This window comes from Eubalaena glacialis, chromosome 14 (genome assembly GCF_028564815.1).
Source record: "Eubalaena glacialis isolate mEubGla1 chromosome 14, mEubGla1.1.hap2.+ XY, whole genome shotgun sequence".
In the NCBI taxonomy this organism is placed as follows: domain Eukaryota; kingdom Metazoa; phylum Chordata; class Mammalia; order Artiodactyla; family Balaenidae; genus Eubalaena; species Eubalaena glacialis.
In genome coordinates, this window is record NC_083729.1 from 30,565,724 (window position 1) to 30,592,671 (window position 26,948).

General features: G+C 37.2%; 2 protein-coding genes across 8 annotated transcripts in view; one reads left to right on the forward strand and one right to left on the reverse strand.

Moving 5' to 3' along the window:
- The first annotated feature begins 46 nt into the window (after positions 1-46).
- NDUFAF7 (NADH:ubiquinone oxidoreductase complex assembly factor 7) lies at positions 47-25,418 on the forward strand. 5 transcript variants are annotated; one of them, XR_009697229.1, is made up of 11 exons: positions 47-150; positions 459-622; positions 4,315-4,395; positions 5,355-5,465; positions 8,562-8,775; positions 9,594-9,652; positions 10,344-10,454; positions 13,017-13,160; positions 14,498-14,671; positions 15,201-15,492; positions 25,248-25,418. XR_009697229.1 is itself a non-coding variant. In XM_061168714.1 (10 exons), the coding sequence occupies exons 1-10, from the start codon at positions 84-86 to the stop codon at positions 15,414-15,416; spliced, it is 1,341 nt and encodes a 446-aa protein (XP_061024697.1). In that variant the 5' UTR covers positions 47-83; the 3' UTR covers positions 15,417-15,562. The 5 variants fall into 5 exon arrangements, 3 of the variants coding, with proteins under 3 accessions (XP_061024697.1, XP_061024698.1, XP_061024699.1); XR_009697230.1 differs by lacking the exon at positions 25,248-25,418 and adding an exon at positions 21,274-21,292; XM_061168714.1 differs by lacking the exon at positions 25,248-25,418 and having other exon boundaries at positions 15,201-15,562.
- The window catches only part of PRKD3 (protein kinase D3), an 83,548-nt gene continuing 75,300 nt past the window's right edge, over positions 18,701-26,948 (reverse strand). For all 3 annotated transcript variants that reach the window (XM_061168713.1, XM_061168711.1, XM_061168712.1), the window contains 3 exons: positions 24,471-24,738; positions 22,307-22,392; positions 18,701-21,535 (listed from right to left, as the gene is read on the reverse strand). In XM_061168713.1, coding sequence (XP_061024696.1) covers positions 21,362-21,535; positions 22,307-22,392; positions 24,471-24,738 — 528 coding nt within the window. In that variant the 3' untranslated portion in view covers positions 18,701-21,361. The remainder of the gene's footprint in view (positions 21,536-22,306; positions 22,393-24,470; positions 24,739-26,948) is intronic.

Genomic DNA, 26,948 nt, shown 5'->3' on the forward strand with positions numbered 1-26,948 from the left:
CTTCCTGCAGGGGGCGTGTCCTCCTCCGGAAATAGGAGCACTTCCCACCCACGGGCGGCTAGCAGCTGTGTGCGGAGTCCGGGATGAGCGTCTTCGCTGCGGCAGGCGCTGGGCTACTGTGCGCTGGGCGGCTGTGCGCCGTGCGCGCGGGTAAGCAATTGCGGTGCCCGAGCCCCCGTTGCCGCGGAAACCGCCCGGGGCGCCTTCTCCAGTTGAGGGGGCTCCGGGGCGCTCTGGACTGCAGCCTGGAGTCCAGCGTCAGACACGAAACGGCTGTGTGGTCGTGGGCCAAGCGCGTGCCTGCTGCGCCCTTTGGGCGTGCTGAGGGCCCGAGACAGCTTTCCTGGCTTTGGCCGAGGTGAAGGGTTGACGAAGCCGCTTTGAAATCACTCCGGCTGCTGTGCACATGCCAATACTAAGGTTTCTAATGAATGCCGTTTAATGTGTGTTTTCTACAGTCCTTCCTTGTCTTTGGAGAGGAAAGTACTTCAGTTCCGGGAATGAGCCGGCAGAAGACAACCCGGTGACCCCTATGCTGCGGCATCTTATGTACAAAATCAAGTCTACTGGTCCCATCACCGTGGCCGAGTACATGAAGGAGGTCTTGACCAACCCAGCCAAGGTATGGGTCGGGGAGCCCGGGGATCAGGCCCGCTCTAGCTGCGCTGCGGGGTGTGAACCAGGAGGATATGCTCAGAGGGGACCCCGAAGGTCCTCAGCCCTGGCAGTTGCCTTTCAGGGGAAGAGACACGCTCAAAGACCTGGGGACAGATAAATGAATCTGTCAGTTGGTCAGGGCTGGGTCAAGTCAGCGGCAGTGGCTTTAAAGAGAGGACAAGTTACAAAGATGTTAAGGGCACAATGTAACCGATTGGACTTATGAGATGAAGGAAGGATGACTTCCCTTCCTCGGTTTATGGTAGATACTGGAGTCATTTTTCAGGAAGAAGGGAATTCAGGAGGAGGTAGAGGTAGGAAAGAGTTCAATCCGAACTCTTTGAAGTGTCTGTGGGACTCAGGTGGAAATGTCCAATAGGCAACAGGAAATACGAATTTAATGCCTGGAAAGCTGTGTTGGGATGGCATCAGCAGGCACTGGGAGCGTATTCCATTGAGAATGGAAGGTCTGGGCGTTTACGTTCTAGCATTAGGCATTGTCACAGGTTTTTGACCTTCATTTCCTTGTCTGCTCTACAAAGTCACTTGGTGAAAGCCTGTGGTCCTTTTATTTTAGAATGTTTCACCTTTTGTTGGGTTGAAATATGAGATCTGTGGAATCCTGGGGTTCGTTTGGCCTTTTGCTGTTGGATATAGTAGAGTGACTCAGGGTCCAGAGGTTTAGTAAAGGAAGAGATCCTTTAATGCCTATATGCAGTGTTACAATGTACCAAAAGTTCAGATAAGGAGAAACTTTAAAACAAACATCTCTGGGTTAGAGTTGAGGTCCACTCATCATTTATCCATTTATTGAGGCGCCATATGTGCCAAACACTGTCTCAGGCTCTGGGAATACTGCAGTGGACAATGGAGCATGGCGCTTATGTTCTAGTGAGATAATGAACCATAAACAAGGAAACAAATAATTAAACAAGATTATTGTGGATTGTTGTAAGTGCTTCTGAGGGAGGAAAAAACAAACAAACAAACAAAACTGGGTTAATAGGGATTGAAAGCAAATACTGTGGTGGGAATAGGGATTGTAGAAGTTCCTTAGGTAGGTGGTCGGGGAAGGCCAGTACATTTGAGCTGAGGCTTGAAGGATGGGGATGGGCCAGCCTGGCAAAAGTCTGGGAGAAGTGGGTTCCCAGCAGAGGATCCAGAAACACAAGGTTTTTAAGCTGGGAAATGCTTTGGTACACAGAGAAGAGAAGGGCACCAGTGGGGCTGCAGGGCAGTGACTGGCGGGTGGGAGGGTTTGATAGTGAGGAAAGTAGTGTGAGATGAGTTTGGAGAGGAGCCAGTTCATGCAGTGCTTTCATGAAATTTAGATTTTTGTGTTAGTGCAATGGGAAACCTTTAGGAGGTGCATTCATGTACATTGTGTTGGCAGTGACATCAGGTGGAGATAGTAAGTGAGCCGCTGGCCATAAGAGTCTGGAGTTCGTGAGAAAGATTGGGCATGCATATATAAATTTGGTCATCATCAGTCTATAGATGACGTTAAAATAAAAAGGAACCAGCGAGAGTATACTTAGAGAAGAGAAGGTTTTTCAGGAGTAAGTCTTGAGGTAACTCGAATTTAAAGTAGAGGTTCTTAACCTAGGGATCCTTGAATAGAAATCAGGGGGTTTGTAGACGTGGATGGGAATAAAAATTACACTTTTATTTTCATTAACCTCTAACTGAAGTTTAGCGTTTCTCTGATTATGAACATAGGCAACAACCAGTACCATCAGCAATACTCTGTGATTTTAGCATCAGTGGAAATCACTGACATTGTCATATCACAACAGAGTGATCATGATATCTCAAAATACTATTGTACTTCTCTGTACTTCAAAACTTCATTATTTATTAGAACTTCAGCTCAATTTTGCTTTTTAATACACTTATAAAGGTGTATATATATTACTATATCACAAATTTATTTTTAAAATATTTGATAAGTATTTTTCTTTTTTTATAAATTTATTTATTTATTTATTTATTTATTTATTTTTGGCTGTGTTGGATCTTCGTTGCTGCGCGTGGGCTTTCTCTAGTTGCGGCGAGCGGGGGCTACTCTTTGTTGCAGTGTGCGGGCTTCTCATTGAGGTGGCTTCTCTTGCCGCGGAGCACGGGCTCTAGGTGCGCGGGCACTAGAGCGCAGGCTCAGTAGTTGTGGCACACGGGCTTAGTTGCTCCGTGGCATGTGGGATCTTCCCGGACCAGGGCTCGAACCCGTGTCCCCTGTGTTGGCAGGCAGATTCTTAACCGCAGTACCACCAGGGAAGCCTGATAAGTATTTTTCAATTGATTTCATATTTAGTCCTGTGTGTTTTAAGTCCTGTGCATTTAAAAACATTCTGTGAAGGGTCTGTAGTGTTCATTAGACTGCCAGAGTGGTTCGTTTCTCTCACACACACACACACACACACCCCACCCCTGAAATACTTCCTTACGAAGGGAAAGAGAAAGGCTAGAGGGGAGATGCTGTATGGAATGAAAAAAATTTTTTTAAAGATGGAAGTGACTTAATTAAATTTCTAATGCAGAGGGGGAAAAGTTGAAGCTGTAAGAGAAAGCTGTGATAGAAAGATCCTGGCCCATGAGGGTTATGTGAGGAATGATGACTGAGCCAGAGCACAGGGTTAAGTTTGGAAAAGAGCAGAAGGTGTAGGCGTTTCATCCTTTGAGTCCCGAGGAAAGAATGGGAACAGTGGAGGCTGGATGGGGTCAGGAACCTGAGGAAGTCTATTTAATAACATTCTTTAATTCCTGTGTGAGCCGGAGCCCAGGTCACCTGCTGAGAGTAAGCTGGTAGAAGAAGGGGCTTGAAGGGCATAGGGAAATTTTAAACAATTCTTGAGTGTTTCTTGAAGGCTAAACACTACGCTAAAACTTGGGATATGAAGGTAAATAAGACATAGTCCCATCCCCCAAATGACTAATCCTTCTGGTGAAGAATTTAGATATATAAAGAAATAAGTTTAGAAAAGGAGGCATGCGGTCTTGCCGGAGGTTGGAGGGCTGGAGGAGGAGGTCAGGGAAGGTGGCATTTGAGCAGATTCAGTCTTACTGAGTAGAAGATTGCCAGGGAGAGATGGGAAAGGAGAAAGGAGAACATTTGCGATGGCAAGGATGTATGGCCAGGCAGAGCAAATTAAAAACAAAACAAAACAAAAACAATCAATTTTTTATTGAGATATAACATTCACATAGAAAAATGCATAAATCACATTTATACAGCTTGATGAATTTTGACAAAGTGAACACTCCCGTGTCACCAGCACCCAGGTCAAGAAGCAGCCTCAAGAGCAGGCAGGGCTGATTTGAAACACAGTGGGAGAGGTTGGGCGAGGGGCTTGCGGGGCAGCCAGGGTCTTCGTGTGGAGGCAGGAGAGGGAGGGCAGCTGTGCAGTGTGGAGAGGGGCCCTGCTTGGCTTCTGCCTTTGTAGTCAAGGAGTGATTGTTTTTCTACCAGTTCTGCAAAATGACTGTTACTTTGTAAAATTTAGGTAAAGACGCTGTTTATTTTGCTTATTTAGAAGAGAGAACTTTCTTATGAAATAACTTGTTTATCTCATTGTATACATTATGTGAGATTTTGGAGGGGTGTTTTAAAAAGCTTATTTGAAAATTAATTTGTTTTCTCCATTTTTTCTTTTTACGTAGGGCTATTATGTGAACCGTGACATGCTAGGAGAAAAAGGAGATTTCATTACTTCACCTGAAATAAGTCAGATCTTTGGGGAGGTAATATCCAATGTAAACTCTAGAAGAAACTAATTATCAAACATTTGAGAGTAGATCAAGTAGTAGTATTCTAGAGTAGTGTTTTACAGCTTTGTTTTTGGTGATTCATCAAGTTTTAATTTTTTAGTGGTTTATATAATGAAGGAATAGAGGTATCGAGGACATTTGAAAGGTTTATGCTTTACTGTGGAAAAGGAAATGTAGAGATACAAAGGACAGAAGGAAAGAAAAAGAAAAGAAATGGAAGAAAAGGTGTTGGAAAAGAGGAGAACCAGATGAAAAAATGAGAATGGAAAGACGAAGAGAGACAACAGGCAAGGTGAAGAAGAAGGTTGAGAGTTCCCTCAAGAAGGAAGAGAGAAAAGATAAAAAATACTGAGGAATTAGTGGAATCAAAATGCGCTCTATAGCCTATACCCCTTATTTAGCCGTATTTATAGTAGAAGTCTCCTTAAGAACTTTGAATTCTTTTCAGGAATTCTAGTTCATTTATTTCCATATATAACCTTTGATCAATTTAGAAATAGAAAATAGTACACAAAAGGAAGAAAAATCTAGGCATTAAAAAATATTAATTATGATTTAAAGCCATGTAATTATTGAAATTACATGAATATGAAGAAATGGCAGAATCATATTTCATATGTCTGTTTGCTTTTAAATACTAGTACCTTTCGGTAAGTGATATCCTCTTATCTGTGTCAGGGGACCTTTTATAGTAGAGGCTGCCTTTTAACTAGGTGTTTTCTTCTGTTACTAAGCTTCCTAAGTGGTGTCTGTTGTACTGTAGTCCCAGTGAAGTTCCTGTGTGCGTATACATATATTAACATGTTAAATAACGTATATGATTGTTAGGAAACATTTTGCCTTCCGGCGTAAAGTCTATTTACATAGAGTTTTATATTGTGGTATACTTTTATGCTTTACAATGCTTGAATGTAGTTCTTTCCTTGTCACAGCTCCTAGGGATATGGTTCATCAGTGAATGGATAGCCACTGGAAAAAATGCAGCTTTCCAACTGGTGGAACTGGGCCCAGGCAGGGGTACCCTCTTGGGAGATATTTTGAGGGTAAGTAATAAAAGAATGTCTTAAAGTCTCATGTACCTGACTCTTGTTACTTTTGACTGAGTTTGAAAACTTTGTTGATTTCCTTGGTTTTCAGTCTTACCTCCTTAATCTCATATTTCTCAGGTAAAATGTAATGTCAAAATAATATAATGAATCATTACTTGTTATCTGTTTCTAATCTTAAAAAAATGGGGGTGAGGGGAGAATGTAAAAGCTAAAAGTAAAAAACATTTAGAAGATATTATGGGAGAATATATTCATCTTCTGAGTAGGGAGTTTTTTACATTATATAAAAAGCAGAAGCCATAAAGGAAAAGATTAATAATTTCAAATACATTAAAATTAATAACTTTTTTGTTCTTTAAAGAAACTAGGAACATTTTGTTCTTCAAAGACACCATAAAGAAAGTGACAAGACAAAACACAAAGTGGGAGGAGTTATTTGTAACGCATATAACTAACAAAGAACTGGTAGTTAGAATACATAAAGAACTTTTTTTTTTTTAATAGATTTATTTTATTCATTTATTATTTTTTGGCTGCGTTGGGTCTTCAGTTGCTGTGCACGCTTTCTCTAGTTGCGGTGAGCTGTGGCTACTCTTCGTCGTGGTGCGAGGGCTTCTCATTGCGGTGGCTTCTCTTGTTGCAGAGCACGGGCTCTAGGCTCGCAGCCTTAGTAGTTGTGGCACACGGGCTTAGTTGCTCTGCGGCATGTGGGATTTTCCTGGACTAGGGCTCGAACCCGTGTCCCCTGCCTTGGCAGGCGGATTCTTAACCACTGCGCCACCAGGGAAGCCCCGAAGATCTCCTTTAAATCCGTAAGAAGGTGACAGATAACTCAATAGAAAAGTCAGGCCAAAGATGTGAACAGGCCTGTCATAAAAGAGGAAATCCATGTGGCTAATGAAGACAAAAAGATGCTCAGACTCATTGGTAGTCAGGGAAATGAAAATTAAAATCACAGTGAGTAACCACTGTACCCTCAAAATTAGAAAGTCTGACAACACCAAGGTTGTCAGACCTTGGTTGGTGAGGATGGGGAGCAAGGGCAACTCTCATGTACTGCTTGTAAGTATATTTTGGTACAACCCCTATGAATAGCTACTGGGCATTATCTACTAACATCAAAGTTACTTACATTGTATGTCCCAAAATAAATTGTGAGCTTATTTTGTGTGTACCTGACAAATCAGTGTAAAAAAAAAAATGCATATTCAATTTAAAGAAATTTAAATTTCTTGATGCTATATGATTTCTGCTTGAAATTAAGAATTGAAGGATTTTTTTTTTCAAAGAAAATTTACAAATATCTGACAAATAAGAATCCTTATTATATTGTATGTTTTTGGTGGTGAGGGGAACCCACTGATTTATGTTTCCAGGGCTCTATTTTGTATCTTTTTAAATTGGCAAAGTCATTTGAATATAAAATATTTAATAAGATTCTCAATATTTTGTTTCAAGAACTTTAAAAATTAAGCCCAAAGCTCTTTTTTTTCTTGAAAAAAATTTTTTTTAATTGAAGTATAGTTGACTTACAGTGTTTCAGGTGTACAGCAAAGTGATTATATATATATTTTCAGATTATTTTCCATTATAGGTTATTATAAGATATTGAATATAGTTCCTTGAGCTATACAGTAGGTCCTTGTTGTTGTGTATTTTATATATAGTAGTGTTTATTTGTTAATCCCAAATTCCTAATCCCTGTCCCCCATAATCCATTCTTTATGCTTGTCTTTTGGAAAGAAAATGCTTGGCTTTATCATTCCCATGCGTAAACATCTTTGGCAGCTACCCTCTTAGAACACCCTCAAGGTGTTCACAACCAGACTTATTTCTGTGCTCTACCTTGAACTCCGTGCTCCAAACTATATGCACCAAACTATACCCACAGCTCTTAAAATGTCTAAAGGATGCTTCCGAAGATCAAGTCCTGAGAACTCTTAAAAAGCCAAAGAATTTAAAGGAATGTAAAGAAAATAGCCAAAGGTGTAATTACAGACTTGTTTTTATTTTTGATCATATTTCTGAAGGATTTTTCTCTTGGGAAGAAGTTTTTCCATGTATAGTTTCATCTCAAAACTAAATTTGGAAAAGTCGTCTTGTCCTAATCGGTCTGTACCTGCATATTCAGGTCTCAAAAGTAGGAGGCAAATCACCAGTGAGTATTAAATTCAAATGAAAAAAATATTGATATACTTTATACAATTGGCATTGAATTTTTAGCATTAAAATATTGATAAAACATTAGTATATTCCTTTTTTTTCTCATGTTTACAGTAGCAAAAAAATGTGTGTGGCTAAGAAGAAATTGAAAATGGGAAAGAATCTTAAAGTTAAACTGTCAAGTAATTAGTGCCATTCAAATCTGATTTCTTGTGGATACAGTCTGATCATCTCAGGGGTGAGGTGATTTTGTAGGCATAGCAGCTTTTTCTTTTTCTTTTTTTCTTTCTTTATTTTTTTCAAGCTATTGCCACAGCCTCCTGCTGCCCAAGGTTTGCTGGCCTAATCACTTGAGATACAGCAGTTTGACTTTCCGCATCACTTTCTAGGGCCCTACTTGCTGTATCAGTGGCTAGTCAATGATCTTCTTTGGGATACTCTCTTCATAGCAGCTTTTTAAAATCAAGCCTAGCTCTTTACCCATGAACTTGCTGTGTGGCCCCAGGTGTGATGTGTATAACAATTTTCAGGTCTTATAAGTAATAAATCTCTGTTTTTTCAAAGTTAAGAAAAAACAAGGCTATATACATTTTATTTCTTTGGTCTTTTTTTAGACTCCCTAATCTGAATCATTGTTATTATTGGATGCTAAAGCTTTTATTTTCATTTGTTAGTCATAATTCTAATTTTTATCAGTAGGAAACCAAATTGTACTGTGTACTATGTACTGTTCATTTCTTATATAGACTATGTTTAATAACTCCAGTAGGTTATGATTCTCATAGACTGCTGGAGAGTGACTTGTGTGAGGTTCTCTGAAACCAATTATTACTTTTGCTGTGACATGAGCAAATTATTGAGGTCAATGGTTAGAAAACCTAAAATCTACTCAACAAGATTTTGCCAGTTTCTTCTTTTTATATTTAGGTGTTCAGTCAGCTTGCATCTGTGCTGAAAAACTGTGACATTTCAATACATCTGGTAGAGGTGAGCCAAAAATTAAGTGAGATTCAAGCATTAACGTTGACTGAAGAGAAGGTCCTATTAGAGCGAAATGCTGGATCCCCAGTATATATGAAAGGTGTCACTAAGTCTGGAATTCCAATTTCCTGGTACCGAGATCTGCAAGATGTTCCAAAAGGTAATTATTTTACATTGATTAATGCAAGAATTTTGATCACAACCCCTCACAGTAGTGATAGGTGACCACAACCTTGTAGAGCAATGTAGTAGATTGAGTCAGGGCTGCCAAGTCCCTTACCTATAGAGAACGGCATTGTGCTAGAAAATAATTTCATGTGATGTTGCAAAAACCAAAGCAAACCAAAACCAAAACATGGATCTCGGTTGTACTTTTTAGTTTTTCCCTACCCCTCAGATAGTACTGATGATGAAGTAGCCCAAGGCAGTGGGGCCCGAAGGAAGCAGTGTTAGTAGATGAGTTTACTTTAATTATCTCATCTTTTGATCATCCTTACTTGCCTAAAGGCAAGGAAGGGGTGGTGGGAGAATCCCTTCACTCCTCAAGGATGTTATATTGATGAGCCCCAGCTCAAACCTAAAGTGGTGGTCTGACCTTGGCCAAGGCACCACAGCCCTTCCTGGCCTTAACCGTCTTGGCTGATTTTAGGAAATTCAAATCCTCTTCCAGCTAACAAATTTGAGTTCTGATTTCTTTTGGGCCTGGTGATGAATAAAACATTAAACTGATAACTGGGATATTTCAGCTCTCTGACCTTCTATGTGGAAAATGGGAATAGTAATAATAGTTCCTATGTATGTTCTGCACAGTAGGTTTGCCATGAAGAGGTGGGTGATTCTGTGGAAGTTATAATTGTGGAAGCATCACAAGTTCCATTATGAAGAACCATGCATTTTCTTTTTGTTAATGTTCAAAACAACCAATTGATTGCCTTGAAAATGCTGAAATGTTAATTTTTTTCTTCTGTTTTTAAATAGAGTACAGCTTTTATCTTGCACATGAATTTTTCGATGTTCTTCCTGTGCATAAGTTTCAGGTATTGATGGGAAAGAAGTCACATTTATAATTGAATAATAAAGGGCCTTATGTTGTAAGAATAAACATTTATGGTGTTTAATTACTACTTGTTGAAGTTAGCTATATTTGGAAGTTTGATGAATATAAGTAATTGAAAGGCAAAAGTGAAATATTAAGAATTCTTAATTCTTAGGATATTAAGGATTCTTAATTCCTCTGGGATAAAGATGTATGAGAATGTGAGATAGTAAATGACTATAGTGCAATGAAGGATTATTTTTTAGCAAATATTTTTAAATTCCAAAAATTAAAAATTTTCTTCATTCTTTCTGTGAGGAGATTTAAGATTTGGTGGTAATGCACATGTACTGGTAACTTGTAGGGCTAAGAGTATATATTATTATGTAGTAATTTGTTGGCAGAAGCTTCTGATCAGTCCTCCTAAGTCTGTTTTCCATTTTGGGGGCACTTTCCATGTTGCTTATTTCTTCCTCCATTTCTTATCTAAACAGCATTAATAGTTTGCATCTATCATTCTACTCATACTGTTCAAAGGAAATGAAGTAATGCCTTTAAATAATTTAAGTGGTAAAGTGCTCTGTAAATGTTAGTTATCTGTCTTATATATGATAAGAGGAGAAAAGTTATTTTGGTAGAGGCAATTTTGAGAACTTGCAAAAATTTGTTTTTATGTGCTATTTTGTGTTTAGAAAACACCACACGGATGGCGAGAAGTACTCATTGATATTGATCCACAGGTTTCTGATAAACTGAGATTTGTTTTGGCGCCTTGTGCTACCCCAGCAGAAGCCTTCATACAAGTAGGAATAATTTTTTTTTTCTTAGTTTATTGCCAGCCAAATCTTCAGTCTTATTTTCTGAGTTAGTATTTTAGAGTTCCTTGTAACATGAAAGGTGCTTTTTATTAATAGTGAAAATGCACAGGATTTAGAGTCAGGAGACTGGGTTCAAATCATTTCTTAGCCATGTGACCTTAATGTAATAAGAAAGTAAGTGCTTACTCAGCAAGTCCCTGACTGTCTCTGTTTACCTCAGTTCTCTATCAAATGGTGACAATATTGCCTACTTGACAGGAAGTTATGTATCTGTGAAAACAATGTAGTACAGTGTAAAGTAACAATAACAATATTTATTGAATATTTTGTATGTATTACTCTTTTTTTTTTTTTTTAATTTATTTTTGGCTGCATTGGGTCTTCGTTGCTGTGCGCCGGCTTTCTCTAGTTGCAGCGAGCTGGGGCTCCTCTTCGTTGCGGTGCGCAGGCTTCTCATTGCGGTGGCTTCTCTTGTTGCAGAGCACGGGCTCTAGGCGCACGGGCTTCAGTAGTTGTGGCACGCAGGCTCAGTAGTTGTGGCTCGTGGGCTATAGAGTGCAGGCTCAGTAGTTGTGGCTCATGGGCTCTAGAGTGCAGGCTCAGTAGTTGTGGCTCACGGGCTTAGTTGCTCCGCGGCATGTGGGATCTTCCCAGACCCGGGCTCGAACCTGTGTCCCCTGCATTGGCAGGTGGATTCTTAACCACTGCACCACCAGGGAAGCCCCTATTACTCTATTTTCTCATTTAATTCTCAAAACTATTATTAGGTAAGTTTTATTATCACTCTCTTTGGGCTACTGTTAGAGCATGCCTTTTTTCTCATGCTTCCACCCAAATTAAAATTTGATTACTCCTTCTTTCTATTGTCCTCAAGGAATAATTGCAAGAGCCTATGTATCTTCGGTTTGAGTTTAAACGTTCAAAAAACCTGTACTTCTCAGGAATGTTTGGGCTTTAGATTGCCTGTTTTATTCCCTTTTTTTCGAGCTCAGAAAAAGATTTCTACTTTCTGGACCGTAACTAAGAATTTCTGCCTTAGAAGTTATCGATTTTAAAAGCAGAAGAGCTTTTAAACATAAACCTATGAATTAAGTTTTCATTGCAAAGCATAAGTTTAAAATATCAGCCTAAGTGCTTGTGAGCATTTCTACTTTTTCATACTCTGGCTTATTTTACCTGAGTGAGAAACAAATTCATAAAGCTACTGAGAGCTAACCCCCCGAGAGCTGATTGTTTTTAGGTCTTCACTTGAACAGTGTACACTTATGAAAAAGGGAGTGATGATTTCCCTCTCATTTGGATGGAGCAAATGGTAATGGAATCTCTTGTCTTGAAGAGCAGTCTAGGATGTTAAGAATGTCAGCATGGAACGCTGAGTCGTGTCACCTTATGCCTGAAGCAGCTGACCCCATGGTTTATATAGTGAAACCACAGTAATTTATTTAATAGCACTGGAGGCTTAGTGGTTTATTATTTCATTTAATTCTCACAGTAAGCCTAGTATATGAAGTAGACTGTGCAAGGTTAAGTAACTTGTCTCTAGTAAGCAGCAGATGAGGTGAGACTCAAGGGCTGAGTCTGCTTGACTCTGTGCCTCTTAGACCTGTGCCATTATAGGCAGAGACATCAGAGCAGGTCAGTACTTCACTTGCAATAGGTGTTAGGAGGGAGCAAAAGTTAACGTACGTTTGCACAATGAGGAAAAAAGTTTTTCATTATCACAGGAATTAGTGAAATTTCATATCTGCTAGTCCAGTTGGCAAGTATTACTATTTATTGTCAATACACGTTTTAAGCTAGTATGTACTTCTTGAGGACCCTTAGTTAATAGTTGAACATCTTGGGAAATTAGGGCTTCAGGTACATTGACACTAGTTTATAAGCTGGTGTTGCTAGATATAGGGCATATCGTTGGGGTACCATTTCCCACAAAAGAAGGCAGATATACTTGCTTTAATAGGGTCTGTTTTGTTATATTGGATTTATATCATTTGTTCTACCAGCACAACTTTTTAGTGTCTCTTATGTGTCAGACACTGTTCTAGGCAGACAAACATTCCTTTTCCATGCTTTCAACCCAGTGGAATATATTTATATGAATTATGATACAGAAGTAAAATCACCATAAATAAAATGATAATGTTCTTAGCCATCTGGAGGGTTGAGAGGGCATATGCTTTTTTATAAAAGGCATTAAAATTAAAATATCTTTGTAAACTGAATGGACAAAATCAGAGAACCAGGGAGTTCTGTATAATAGAAAGAACGTCATGTGAAAAGTTGAGTGTAGACAACATATTCATATTGAGAAGGAATTTTTTTTTTTTAAGTTTTTTTGGCTGTGCTACATGCGGGACTTTAGTCCCCTGACCAGGGATAAACACGCGCCCCCTGCAGTGGAAGCGTGGTGTTCCAACCACTGGACCACCAGGGAAGCCCTGAGAAGGAATTTATTTTTATTGTAACTAAGAAATGCTCATTGTAGAAAAACCCTAAGGAAACAGGTCTTTTGAATGATGTATTTTGATTCAACTGTTCCCTTACTAGTGTGATGAAACAAGGGATCACGTGGAAGTGTGTCCTGATGCTGGTGTTATTATTCAGGAACTTTCTCAACGCATTTCACTAACTGGAGGTGCTGCCCTGATTGCTGATTATGGTCATGATGGAACTAAGACAGATACCTTCAGAGTATGTATAATTCAGTCACATGATCTATCAGAATTTAACTGGTACAATTTACTTACAGTTGTCATTTGTTAGGTTTGAAGCTCATTGAAGATCTTTATCTTATTTTGGTTTCTACAGTGCTTAGCACTGTTGTATTACATTATTTTATAATTAATCCATGTTATTATAATTACCCTTAACCCTGTATCTTACCGTCCACCTCTCCTTTGAACAGGGTCTGGATTGTCTGCATTATTCCTTAAGTTGCAGAACCTAGGTTTGCATAGATCCTAGTAAGCATCTGAATAATTCAAATTGAAAGATTTTCTTAAAAGTTCTTAAAAATTTCCCCTCCTTCATTTAAAAAAACATTGTTACTTTTTATAGATTTGATCTAGCTACTGTAATCATTCAAACTTTTTCTGCATATTTTCAACACGTTTTTTCCTTTCCAGATGTATTGTTTTATCCTTCCTAAACATCCTTTCTTATGCTGTTGGAACAGGGGTCCCCAACCCCTGGGCCTCAGACCATTAGTGGTCCTCGGCCTGTTAGGAACCAGGCCGCACAGCAGGAGGCGAGTGGCGGGCAAGCGAGCGAAGCTTCACCTGCCGCTCCCCGTCGCTCTCATTACCACATGAACCATCCCAAAAGTTGTCTTCCACGAAAGCGGTCCCTGGTGCCAAAAAGGGTGGGGACCGCTGTCTTGGAATATGATCAATTCTGTTCAATATACTTTAATTAAAGTATATTGAAATACATTTAATTAGATGTTATTAAGTCATTTTCTAGATCAGTGTTTCTCAATTTCTAACTTTATATTTTTAAAGAAAAACCTGGAGAGTTTTTTTTCCTTTAAGCACTGATTCTCTAGGCTTATCTCCAGGATTCTGATTTGCTAGGTCTGGGTAGAGTCCAGTAACATGTTCTCAGGTGATTTTTTTTGTTTTTTAATAATTTTTATTGGAGTGTAGTTGCTTTGCTCTCAGGTGATTCTGATGCATATAGTTGATGGATACACTTTGTAAAACACCATCTAGGTTCTGGTAACCTGAATTCATCTGGAGAATTCTCTCTTCTACTTCATCACCATGGGCATTAATGAAAATTTTAAACAACTGTCAAAGGCAGCATCTTCAGGCACTATAACATAGCACTTTATAGTGGGTTTTCCACATGGCATCTCATTTGAAGAAAGGGTGCTATTTGGTAAGAGTTTGTAAACCACTGATTTAGGCTATATTTTCCTTTTTAACAGTTGTTATGTAAAATGTACTAAAATGATAGCATTTCTTTAATCTTGATAATGATAACCATTAAAAGTACAAAAACTCATCATTTAAAAAATTATGTTCAAGGGGTTTTGTGGCCACAGGCTTCATGATGTCTTAATTGCCCCGGGAACAGCAGACCTCACAGCTGACGTGGACTTCAGTTACTTGCGCAGAATGTCCCAGGGGAAGGTAGCTTCTCTGGGTCCAATAAAACAGCAAACATTTTTAAGAAATATGGGCATTGATGTGCGGCTGAAGGTAATGATTTATGTTATTTCACTGTTATTAAATATTTTAATTTCATACTATTTCAATAAATATTTTAAGTTCACTTGGCCTTAATGCTCTTGCCGTTAGTCAGATCCTTGGTGTTCCAGTCTTTTCGGTAGCATAGGGTTCAGTGTAACCAGACAGCGTGGGGGTGGAGCAGCCTGGTAAGTTTCATGCATCTCTCTTGAGGTAAAATGAAGACTTCCAAATAGTATTCACGTTTGTTAAGAAAACTTGACTGCCTGTATGAGTATGAATTTTACAACTGTTTTGAAGACATCTTAACCCTTCAGTGTAGATCAAACCACCTGGGAATATCTGCTAAACATACAAATCCATAGGTTTGGGTCACAGCAACCTGTGTCTTTAATAAACACACCATGATTCTAAGGTAGATGATCAGAAATTACATTTTAAGCACTGTTTTATTGAATAGCTAATAGTCATTAGTATTGTTGCAAATAACTAGGAATCCTTTCTCCTGGTTATTTTCACTAAGAAATCTTTTTCTTTTCAGGTTCTTTTAGATAAATCAGATGAGCCATCACTGAGGCAGCAGTTACTTCAGGGCTATGATATGTTAATGAATCCTACGAAGATGGGAGAAAGATTTAACTTTTTTGCCTTGATACCTCATCAGAGACTTCATGGTAGAAATCATCAGATGAATGCATGTCAGTCAAAACCCTCTCCATCACCTGTAGCTGGGTTTGGTGAACTTGCTTGGCGGTGATATTTCAGTTTGGACTTTTTACTCCCAAGTTGGCCTAAGAAACTAGAATAAAGGGAACACATTTTATATATCACAGGTAAAATAAGTATTAAAATATTTTATCTCTTCACAGCCAATAAAAATAGCCCATACAGTACAACTGAAAATTGATCTTTTAAGATTGTGTTTGATTCTTGGTACAAATGTGTGTTCTCAATTTAATGAAACTTATTATTGGGTTTCCTCTAATCAATAAAGCTAGTTGCTGTATTTTTGTTTTAAAACGTAAACATGAATTCTGATTGGTTTTATAACTGGAAACAACTGGCCATTCACAGGGGACTGATTAAATAGAACTATCCATATATTTTTAAAATGAGGTAGAGTAGTATGTTCTGACATAGAAAGATTGCTAAGATTTAGTAAGTGAAAAAAGTAGGGTGCAAAATGTTTTGTAGTTATGATTCCATTTTTGTTGGAGAAAAGCTACATTTAAAGAAATGCTTAGAAGTAATTTCGTAGCAATTAAAACACTAAATGCAGACTGGTTGTTTTCTGTTCAGTGATATTTACTTGTATATAAAAAGTAAGGAAAGGATGCCCAATAATCACTAGTTATTAAAGGGACTGTCTTCTCCATTGTATATTCTTTCCTCCTTTGTCGTAGATTAATTGACCATAGGTGTGTGAGTTTATTTCTGGGCTCTCTGTTCTGTTCCATTGATCTATGTGTCTGTTTTTGTTCCAATACACTGTTTTGATAACTGTAGCTTTGTAGTAAAGTCTGAAGTCAGGGAGCATGATACCATCAGCGTTGTTCTTTTTTCTCAAGATTGCTTTGGGAATTTGGGTCTTTTGTGGTTCCATATAAATTTTAGGATTATTTGTTCTAGTTGTGTGAAAAATGTCATGGGTATTTTGATGGGGATTGCATTAAATCTGTAGATTGCTTTTGGGTTGTATCGACATTTTAACAATATTAATTCTTCCAATCCAAGAACATAGGATATATTTCCGTTTCTTTGTATGATTTTCAGATTCCTTCATCAGTGTTTTTTATAGTTGTCAGAGTATAGGTCTTCCACCTTCTTGGTTGTTTATTCCTAGATATTTTATTCTTTTTGATGCAATTTTAAATGGGATTGTTTTCTTGCTTTCTTTCTGATAGTTCATTATTAGTGTATAGAAGGGCAAGAGATTTCTGTGTATTAATCTTGTATCCTGCAACTTTACTGAATTCATTTGTTAGTTCTAACAGTTTTTTGGTGGAGACTTTAGGGTTTTCTATGTACAGTATCATGTCATCTGCAAATAGAGACAATTTTATTTTTTCCCTTCCAATTTGGATTTTAGAGGAAAGATTTTCAGCTTTTCCCTATTGAGTGTGGTTAAGTGGCCTTTATTATGTTGAGATATGTTCCCTCTATATCAGCTTTGTTGAGAGTTTTTATCATGAATGACTGTTGAATTTTATCAGATGCTTCTTCTGTCTCTTTTGAGATGATCATGTGATTTTTATCCTTTTGTTAATGTAGTGGGTCACACTGATTGATTTGCAAATATTGAACTATCCTTGTGTCCCTGGAATACATCCCACTTGATCATGGTGTGTGATCCTTTTAATATATTGTTGGACTCAGTTTGCTAATTTATGAGGATTTTTTGCATCTATATTCATCAGAGATACTGGACTATAATTTTCTTCTTTTGTAGAGTCTTTATCTGGTTTTGGTACTAGGGTAATGGTGGTCTTGTAGAATGAATTTGGGAGCATTCCATTCTCTTCAGTTTTTGGAATCGTTTGAGAAGGATAGGTATTAGCTTTTCTTAGTATGTTTAGAATTCCCCTGTGAAGCCTGAACTTTGGTTTGCTGGGAGGTTTTTTTATTAATTACAAATTCAATTTCAATACTAATGACTGGTCTGAAATGTTCAGATTGTTTCTTAACTCAGTCTTGGCAGGTTGTATGTTTCTAGAAATTTTTCCATTTCTTCTAGGTTGTCCAATTTGTTGGCATATAATTGTTTGTAGTATTCTCTTATGTTTTTTTTTTTTTGTATCTCAGTAGTACAGTTGTTCTCCTCTTTCTTATTTTGTTTATTTGGGTCCTCTCTTTTTTCTTCTTGATGAGCCTGGCTAAAGGTTTATCAATTTTGTAAAAAGGTTTATTAATTTTGTTTATCTTTTCAAAAAAACAGCTCTTGGTTTCATTGATGTTTTCTGTTGTTTTTTGGTCTCTATTTTATTTCCTCTCGTAATTATTATTTCCTTCCATCTACTGACTTTGGGCTTTGTTTGTTCTTCTTTTTCTAATTCCTTTAGATAGTAGGTTAGGTTATTTGAAATTTTTCTTCTTTCTTGAGGTAGGCCTTATATTGCTATGAACTTCAATAATCACTATTAAATTTCCCAATCTGGTTTGAGGGGTGGGAAAAGACTTTTTTATTTGTCCTCCTTTTTGGTATTTGAATTTTTTATATGCTTCTGTGAATTTTATAATTAAAATTAGATTAAAAAAATTTTAAAAGTCACAGTAAAACCAATAAACCTAACAGGTACTTAAAATATGACTTAGAGTAAATCCAGACTGCTTAGGAGGAGTAATTTTCTAAACTGAGTTAATTCTCTCTTATTTTCAGATAACTGTCAAGATTTAGTTCTATAAGTTCTCATTTTTTGGTTCAAAAAACTTTTATTAATACCAGACATACGGACTTTCTGAAGAACTGTTATATTAGCAACACAAATTTGTGAAATTAAAGGAAAAGAATACTAGCTATATGTCTTGAATTTACAGCTTAACTATATTGGAAATTCATTGGCAGAGTGATGAATGATTGTTTCTTATTGCTTCTTTGGCTTCACTGAGAACAGGACTAGCATTCTCTATCTCATGCTAAATTAAAGGAAGATGGAGGTCTTATTTTTCAGATGCTGCTCAACTTTGGGCCATTCCTAGCCACCCTTAAAGACTTGGTTGGAGAATTTTTAGAAGATGAAAATACCCATAGTTGGCCCTTCCCAATTATTTAATAGTTTTTATGATTAAGGGGAAAGAGGCAATGCTTCTTGAAACCTGTACATGTACTTTGGTATTAGGTGTTTAACTTAAGTCTTTTGGCAGTTGCAGTGGTGGAATATTTGGTGGTAGTTTCTGAAAAACCTAAAATTATTCCAAACTTTCATTCCAAGAAATGAGACCTCGAGGTTATTACCTCAAATTTTGTATAAAATTGTAATAATGAGTTGTTTTTTATTTTAGTCAGATTTAAAAAAAAATCTGTGTTCTTAAATATAGCATTAGTTTCATTTACAAATACTATTTCCAAAACAGTTCTATTACTAAAGCCTGGGAAAAGAACACAACCAAATAAAATATTCTTTGGATACCTCTACTAGAGATAGGCTCAGGTTTTCACATGGAAAAGTATGGTGATATGGAAATACATTTTATTATCAAGCTTCTTTGAGGATATTTACAAAAAGTGGGATGTAATAAAAAATAAAAATGTACTAAACAGTGTCATTATAGACTACTTTGTACATTATCAAATGTTTCTAACAATTATTTCTTATACAAACACAATGACTTCAAGACAAAAAAAGGTTATGCAGGTTATACAGTAACTGGAGAAATTACTCAACTCCAAATTATCTGACAGTGCCTTTACAATTTTTTTTTTTTAGAAAACTTCTTAGGCATTCAACAACAAAAACAAAAAGAGTGCAATTAATTTCATGGCTTGTAAAGTTTGATTATATAAGTATAGCAAACAAACGTCATTCCAGTTAATTATCATCTTACGCAGTAAAACCACAATAGGGTGCCTAGTGACTCAGAATTACTTCATTTTAGCACACTGATATCAACAGACTTACTTTAGAGAAATTTGGGGAAGTTATCCTCTATCACAGGAAAAATACACTTCCCAGAGGTTTTGCAAAATTAATTTGGTTTAATTTTTTAAACTCCTGTCTCACAATGAAATACTGAGACATTGTGGAGTGTCTCCTGGAGATATTTAGGGGTAGGCAGTATAGTAAAATGGTTAGGAGGGGTAAGAAGGACTCTGGAGCCACATTGCCTGGGTTCAAACCCACATCCTAACTGTGACCTTCAGCAGCTAGTTACTTAATTTCCCTGTGCCTCAGTTTCCTTATCTGTGAGATAGAGTTCATGTGCACTTACCTCATGGCTGTTGTGAGGGTAAAACATGTAAAGAGCTCAGAAGAGAGGAGCACTGTGTGTTTCCTTCCATTCTCTCAAGGATATTTTTAGTCCTAGATAAGGCAGTAGCTTCAGGATCTCTAAGGGCCCTCTCAGTCTTAGTCTGTTCACAAGAAGAACATTCTTTTCCTTTGCTACCTCAAATTCTGTGGGCAGTGATAGTTAACACTCTTATAACTTTTAGCTTATAAACATCTGATATTCACAACAACACTGTGAGGAAGGTACAGGCAAGAATTATAATCTTTATTTTATAGATTGAGGAACTCAAGGCTCAAACAGATTGTCACCTGCCGAGGCCAACAAAGGTAATTAAAGAACGGAGCCAGATTTTTTGGCTCCACATCTTTTGCTCCTTTTGGAGGGGAAAAAAAGTTTACAATGATTACTGAGGAATCAGAAAACAAAAAGTCCCTAGATTTTTTATAAGTGAATGGTCCCACCAGATCTTTAACTTTTTTGGGGGAAAACTATTAGTAACTTTTAAAAAGCTATGAAAAAGTCTAACCTCTTAAATATGCTGTCTGGGTAGAAAAAAATCTCTTTGGCTGGCTGCTGAAGCTGCAGTGTTAAAAAAAAAAAAACTTATTTCATTCTTTCATTTGCTCAGCTGATAATATAGCCGTACTCTTATAAACTGTTTCATGCTCCACCCCATCCACTCCCTCAAACTGCTTAAAATATAACTGATTTTAAAACTTTCCAGATATCTGTAGAGCCTTCCAGTAAGCTAAGGGAAGAACAAATGGATACTGTTATTCTTTCCTGTAGCATTGACTGACTCTGCACTGGCCTACATTTAGCATATATTTAATTTTCTTCCTCAAATTATTCAACCCTATATAAAGATAAATTGTGTAATTAGAGTTCAGATCTATACCTATTAAATGTTGGAATCCAATTGTGGCATCACAACGGCGTCAGTGGGAACGTGAATATTTAGCAGCAGAGTTGAGCTATAAGAAGACATACATAACAATTCAGCACTGAGACCAGCAGTTCCTGCTCCTGGTTTTGTACATCAGTTGTCCCGAATGACCTTAGGGGCTGTTGCAACATGTCAATACTTACAAAAGGTGACAACTTAATTTTCATGTTCCAAAGAGCATATTCAGAATTTCAACTCCAAAAGGGTTAGGGATCACTGTTTTGGAGTCTTGACTGACCTAAAAAATAAAGATAAAACAGTCCAGCACTCCCTTTCCAGGAGTCTAGGAAAAACCCCTCAATGCCTCTATGGTCAGTTAAACAAATGTTTAAAGTCTATAGGAAATGGCATGCTGGTAGCCTCTCAGTTACCGCATAAATGCACATCTGTTTAGTAATCAACCTTGTAACTCTTGTATGATTTGGTCAAGCTACGCAATAACTGGACTCTAGCTTGCCTTTTTCTCTTTTTAAAAAAAATAATGCTAAGAATAGGAAAGGGAAGATAAATTAAGTGCCACTATTGTACTAAAATGAACGATTAGGAAAAATACAAAAACCAGTTATTGCTTATGCTGTAAAAATTTATGAAAAGCTTTATCTTGGGTTCCATTATGTGTTTTTATTACTCAGTTTCCCCTCTTGTACCTACTCAATATGAACTACAGTATTGGTGTCACTGATTCCTTATCATATTTCCTCATGTCTTTGCATCCTTTCAGATGACAACCTACAAAGAACAACAGTTATACAGCAAAATACCAGTCCATAACATGAAATCCTTCCTTATTGAAGTTAGCTCAATAATAATTAAGGATCCTCTTCCATGTCATCTGGATTGGGAGCCATAATGAAGTGCTTTGGGTATACAAGGTTGTGTGTATATGCATGTATTTCCCAGCGGGCATCGTCACTTTCGTGTGTAATGTAACGTTCACCAATGCGAGTTTCAAATTCTCTAAGGTCAAGCCAAGTCTGATAGTCCTAGGGAAAAAAAAAGATTATGAACCATAAAAAACAATGCTGTCAACCTTTTTTTTTTTTTGCTCAGCACCTGTTTTTTAGTCATAAAATTGACAACCCCTACCTCCTAAATACTTGCTATACAATAAGTTCATTTGTAATATTTTAAGTTAGCAATGTTAAAGATAAGTACTTTTTCAAATTTAGAGTCTCTCATGAAGGAAGGAACTAGTTTCTAAAATTAAAAAAGAAAACATTGCCTCAGGCTTCTGAGGTGACTAATAATAACCACTAAAATATTTTGTTGGAGAGGCCTACACCTTACTTCTCAAAATAGGGGAAAGTGCTTAGAATCTGTTATCAGGATAATTTAATAACTGCTGAGACTAAATATGATTATATTTGTTTTGAAGTTATTTCTATCCCTCATTCCCTTTAAAATAGTTCTAAAGCTTCTCTCTTTACTCTGAAGTTTGGGGGTATCTTTTGACAAATCTATGCAATAGCTTTTGGGGGGTTAAGCCAAACATTTTAAATGGCATCTCTGATCTCTTCAATGCAAATATAAACCTTTTAGTGGACATTTTAAAAATAAAATATATTTGACAACATAATGTGTCATGCTCACCTTACAAAAAGGTGAAATGAATACTATAAGGCCCTAAGACATGAAGAATCTATTGCTTTTAAGAGTGGTTTCATTAAGACAATCACCATGAACTGCTCAAATGAGGATCGCAGAAGAGAGATACATTTTTTTTTTGCCAAGAGAGATACATTTTTTTTTTTTACCTGCAGCCAGGGATGACTAAGAGATTTGTCCACACTGTAACGTTTTCTCATCTTCACTTGAAGTAGGTTGTTTATCAAATCAATTGCTAAGGGAAAAGACAAAATGAGATACATGAATTTAAGCGTATAGAGCATCCCAAACCTGTGACTCTGACTGGAAAGCAGTTCAATCCATAGAAATATAAGGTTGAGGATTTTTGCTTCTCAAGGACATGGCCTTTAAGCTAACATGCTGGTGATCCATAAATATTTACTGAATTCACAGTGTATCTGGTTTATTAAGGAGACAGTATAGAGTACAGGTTAAAAGTACAGACTGGAGTCAGCCTGCTTGAGCTGGCGTTGTTACTACGGGTGACATAGGGTCAGTTACTAAAGTATACTGTGCCTCGGTCGACTAAAATGAGGTTGTTGAGAAGATGAAATAAATTTAATACACATAAAGGGTTTAGAATGGTGCTCAGCATATAAATGCTGAGCATTAACTATTATTTTTTAAGATGAATAAAACAGACTCTGATTATAGGCTGATTTTTTTTGTTTCTTTTTTCCCTCCCCAATGATGCCATGTTCTTCTCTAGTCTCGGGCTTGGTCTGGAAAAGTAGCTGAAGCCATTGCCTTGCTTCTACAGATGTGGTTACAGTGAGGTGATAACTTATTACGAAAAGTTCATACTTAACAAGTTTTAGCAAATAAGTTCATGGTATTTTGGTGTATGTGGTGACATCTTGGCATACATATTTTATCCAATTATTTGGAGAAACGGGCCAACTGCAAAACCAAAGCAACCAGGTAACTATACACTGACAACATCCCTATGTAACAATACAGCTGTTACTAAGGCATGGATCCAGGGATGAGCCAAATGAACGACTTATACTATTTCTAGTTCTAAATACCACCAAACTAGCAAAGATTTTCCATATTTTTGTTTTTGCCCTAATCAAGTTGTTTTTTCCCATAAGTATTTTAATTATTAATTTCTCTGTATTCTAAATACTTCAAACTTTTATCCATTGTTCCTTAAATGGCAGTCCACTATGTGCATCAGAATCATTCAGTGTATTTATTAAAATGTATTCAGTGTATTTATTCCTGGGTATCAATCCAGCTGGTGAGTCTGAATCTCTGGGATAGAGCCAGCGGGGCCTTCTTTTTAATAAATTCACCAAGTGATTCTGATTTAAGAGGTCTGCAGACCACACTGTCCAAGGAGCTCTAAGATGACTTTGGCAACATCCCAAAACCCTCATATGTACTTCTTCAGTTAGCTCTGTTCATTACCAAGTAAGCCTACTATTTATATGTTGTTACTCAAACTTTTCCCAGTTTAATGGGCCATCAATCCCTATGATTAGGTCTGGCACTTTTGGGAAAACAAAAAAAAAGATCCCCCTGTTCCAAGGGTTGGCTAAATTCAGGTGGGGATGTTCCCCAGTAGTGGTTCTATCAAATGCTATGGGAATGTTAAATAATGTTTTAAGTGGTATATAAAGAACCTAAGTTACAGGTCTCCATTCAAGATTAGAATCTAGTTCTGAAGATAAGTGGTCGTGAAAAGATAAATACACCCAACTAGTAGCCTAAGTAGATCTTACACAGTTTGGAGGAGGGGTTCAGGGAAGACTTCTCAGATGAGCCACAAGTTAAGGGATCTCTGAAGAACTGGAAGGATTTCGACAGCAAGGAGGAGAGACGGTAGGCAGGGAAAAGGCCTAAGCAAAATGCAGCGAATAGTTGAAAGTAGCTTGCATAGGGCAGTAATGGCGGATGAGGCTAGAAGGCAAACTTGGGCCATATCACAGAGACCTACAGATGCAGCCTGGTTAAAGAGAGGCTGAGATAAATGCCCGGGAGCAGAGTAAGATGAAAGTAGTGTTTCCTGAAGAAGGATCTGGCAGTGGTGACTGAGAAGGACAGTTAAGCTATTTGAGTAGTTTCAAAATGAGGCAGTTGGGGCCTGGATTAGTGCCCTGCCTGTGAACTATAAGGAAGATAAAGAAAAGATAATATAAAAGGAAGCGTGCTCAAAAAATTGGTAAACAGTTGAATTTGGAAGGTGAATGGGAAATATTAAAAAGAAAAGTCAGAAGAGACAGGGTGATTTGGGATCACAAAGATTTTGACTAAAAGGCACAGACCTGAAACTTTTTTTTTTTTTACCTTCACCAGAAATTTCTCTCCATGGATTTGGTGGGTACATAAATGCAGCATTTTGGATTTGGTCGTTTATATCTTCATCTTCATTAAAAGGAAACGTGCCGCTGAGGCTCACATAGACAATAACTCCCACTGACCACATATCTAGAGAACGGTTGTAGCCTTTGCTCCTGAGAACTTCAGGGGCCAAGTATGCAGGAGTTCCTACCACAGATCTCCTGAATGACTTTTCACCAATGATGCGTGCAAAACCAAAGTCACACAGCTTCACCTGGAAATTAAAGGATGATGTTAATTTTATATTATTGATATATGTATCAATCTATATATACATACCTGTCCCTAAATATACTGTATCATTTCAACACATTTGCCAACTGTATTGATTATGAATGTCAAAAGATTATAGATAAGGAAATTGTAAAATACCCTTTTCCCCAAATTTAGATACATTTATAACCCTGTGATCCATTACTAACAGTATGAAGAGCTTTGCTAATGCTCATTTCAAAAAACCACTTTTGAATTCTAGCTTCCAGAATGCCAAATACCAGACTGGTGTTGTAAGTGCTCAGCGTTTTTGATGAAGTGGAGGGTGCTGATCTTTTATCATTTGGCTTTTAGGAGATCACTTTCTATCACCTGTAAGCAGGAACTATATGTTTCACTTTTAAATGCTCAGTGGCCTGACAGTGCCTGGATAGAGGTACTCAAATGTTTGCTGAATGAAAAATAAGTTATGATATTTTAAAACTTACCCTTTATTTTGCTTAATCCTAGAATCTCTCTTCCCAAGGACACTATATATTGGCAAGTAAATGAAATTGAGGTGTATTGAAGATAACAATGTGGCCAGGAGAAGAGTCATATTAGAGATTGCTTGAAAGAGAAAGAGTGTTTTCTATGACTGTGGAACAAAATATTGCTAGTTAGATGTTTAGATTTGAAACAAGTTATATCTGGGGGTAGCTGCAGTCACTACCATGCCCCTTCGGGAAGAGAGTTCTGGAAATGTAATGAGATTGGCAGACCTCAGAATACTTATCTTGCTGCCCATCTTCTACGAGGTTCAAATTTTGGTGATTAATGATACATCCATGCTGAACAAGCAAATGCCAAGTACTGTCCGGGGGAAATGCCCTGATTCACAAAATGTCTTCACTAAAAACTTCAAGATAAATTGAGAGGCCTCTACAAACCAGTGGTACAAACAGTGAGTGGAAAGCAAAGATGGACCTTCATACATGTTTTTATGATGATATTTGTTCTGTGTCATTACTGAATTCAGCTACTTCCTCTAAATATTTGAAGAACAGGATTATTGACCATGAAGAAATGTGAACTCTTTTTTTCATTAAATGCCATATTTCAGCTAACATTTTGATAAAGTAAAGATGACTTGGCAGTTTGGCAACTGAATAAAGAAGAGGGGCCATGGCTAGCACTTGACCAAAAAAAAAGAGTATCAAGTAAGTGACATTATTTTCCCTTTGTTCCTAATGGAGGTCAGAAAGCTGGAGTTTTAACCTTAGCTGTAGGGGTGTACATCCTTTGTCCATACTCTTTTGAAGATCAAATGAAATAATACATGGAAGCACTTTAAAGTATTGCACCAATGCTTATGGAACCTTTTTGACCTCACAAAGATAGAGGATTACTTTTATTCACATAGGCATTACAAAAGGAATATGATTACTTCCTTAAAAGTAAAAGTTGAATAATTTTTTTAAATACATCTTTTTCTTGACAGAGAATCTGAGTTGTATTTACCAAGTGAAATAGTCATCTGTTGTCCTTATTCTAGCCACTTGTCTAATTGTGTTTTAAATGTACATAAACAATAATTTGCAACAGATTATTCTAGTTGATGACAATCATGAGAAATATTCATAGGTACCACCAATAGGTATTCCTCAGGACAAATGTTTCAAACTTTGGGTTAATAACCATTTTTAGGTTATGAAATAAATTTGGATCAAGATCAACACTTTTTAATGAAATGAAATTTAACCAAGTAAAAAAATGAATGCATCACACGCAGGAGAGACACACACATACATATCGTAATACATATGTGAGCACTGGCGGTGATGGGAAATGTAATTCTTCCATAGGTTTTGCTGAAAATGTTTGAAATATAGTACTCTAAAGAGGAAGAAGTGTTAGCTGCCTGCCTCAACCAAAATCTAGTCTTCTCATTTCAGGGTCATCCCTCAGTTTGTTTTATTTCATGGGGAATTTGTCCTGAGCACCAAGCACCAACCAAGGCTGACTCTCCCTACTTCATTCCCAACCCACAGGGAGGGGTGAATTGTGCAAAAAAATTATTCCTTGAGAACTGGTCTAAAAAGTCATTAAGTCTAAAAAGTCTTCATGAAAATAAGCAATATAATTAGTAAAATCTGAATTCAGACTATTCAGGTATAAATCCTCAATGGCAGTTATAAGGTAGAAACTTTTTTTCTGTAAGATGGTTATGTT

Bases quoted from the DNA above. Each gene is read 5' to 3' on its own strand.
- NDUFAF7 (XM_061168714.1), top strand. From the start codon at position 84: ATGAGCGTCTTCGCTGCGGCAGGCGCTGGGCTACTGTGCGCTGGGCGG. The intron at 151-458 runs GTAAGCAATTGC...TGTTTTCTACAG, and splicing joins GCTGTGCGCCGTGCGCGCGG to TCCTTCCTTGTCTTTGGAGA. The intron at 10,455-13,016 runs GTAGGAATAATT...TTCCCTTACTAG, and splicing joins CAGCAGAAGCCTTCATACAA to TGTGATGAAACAAGGGATCA.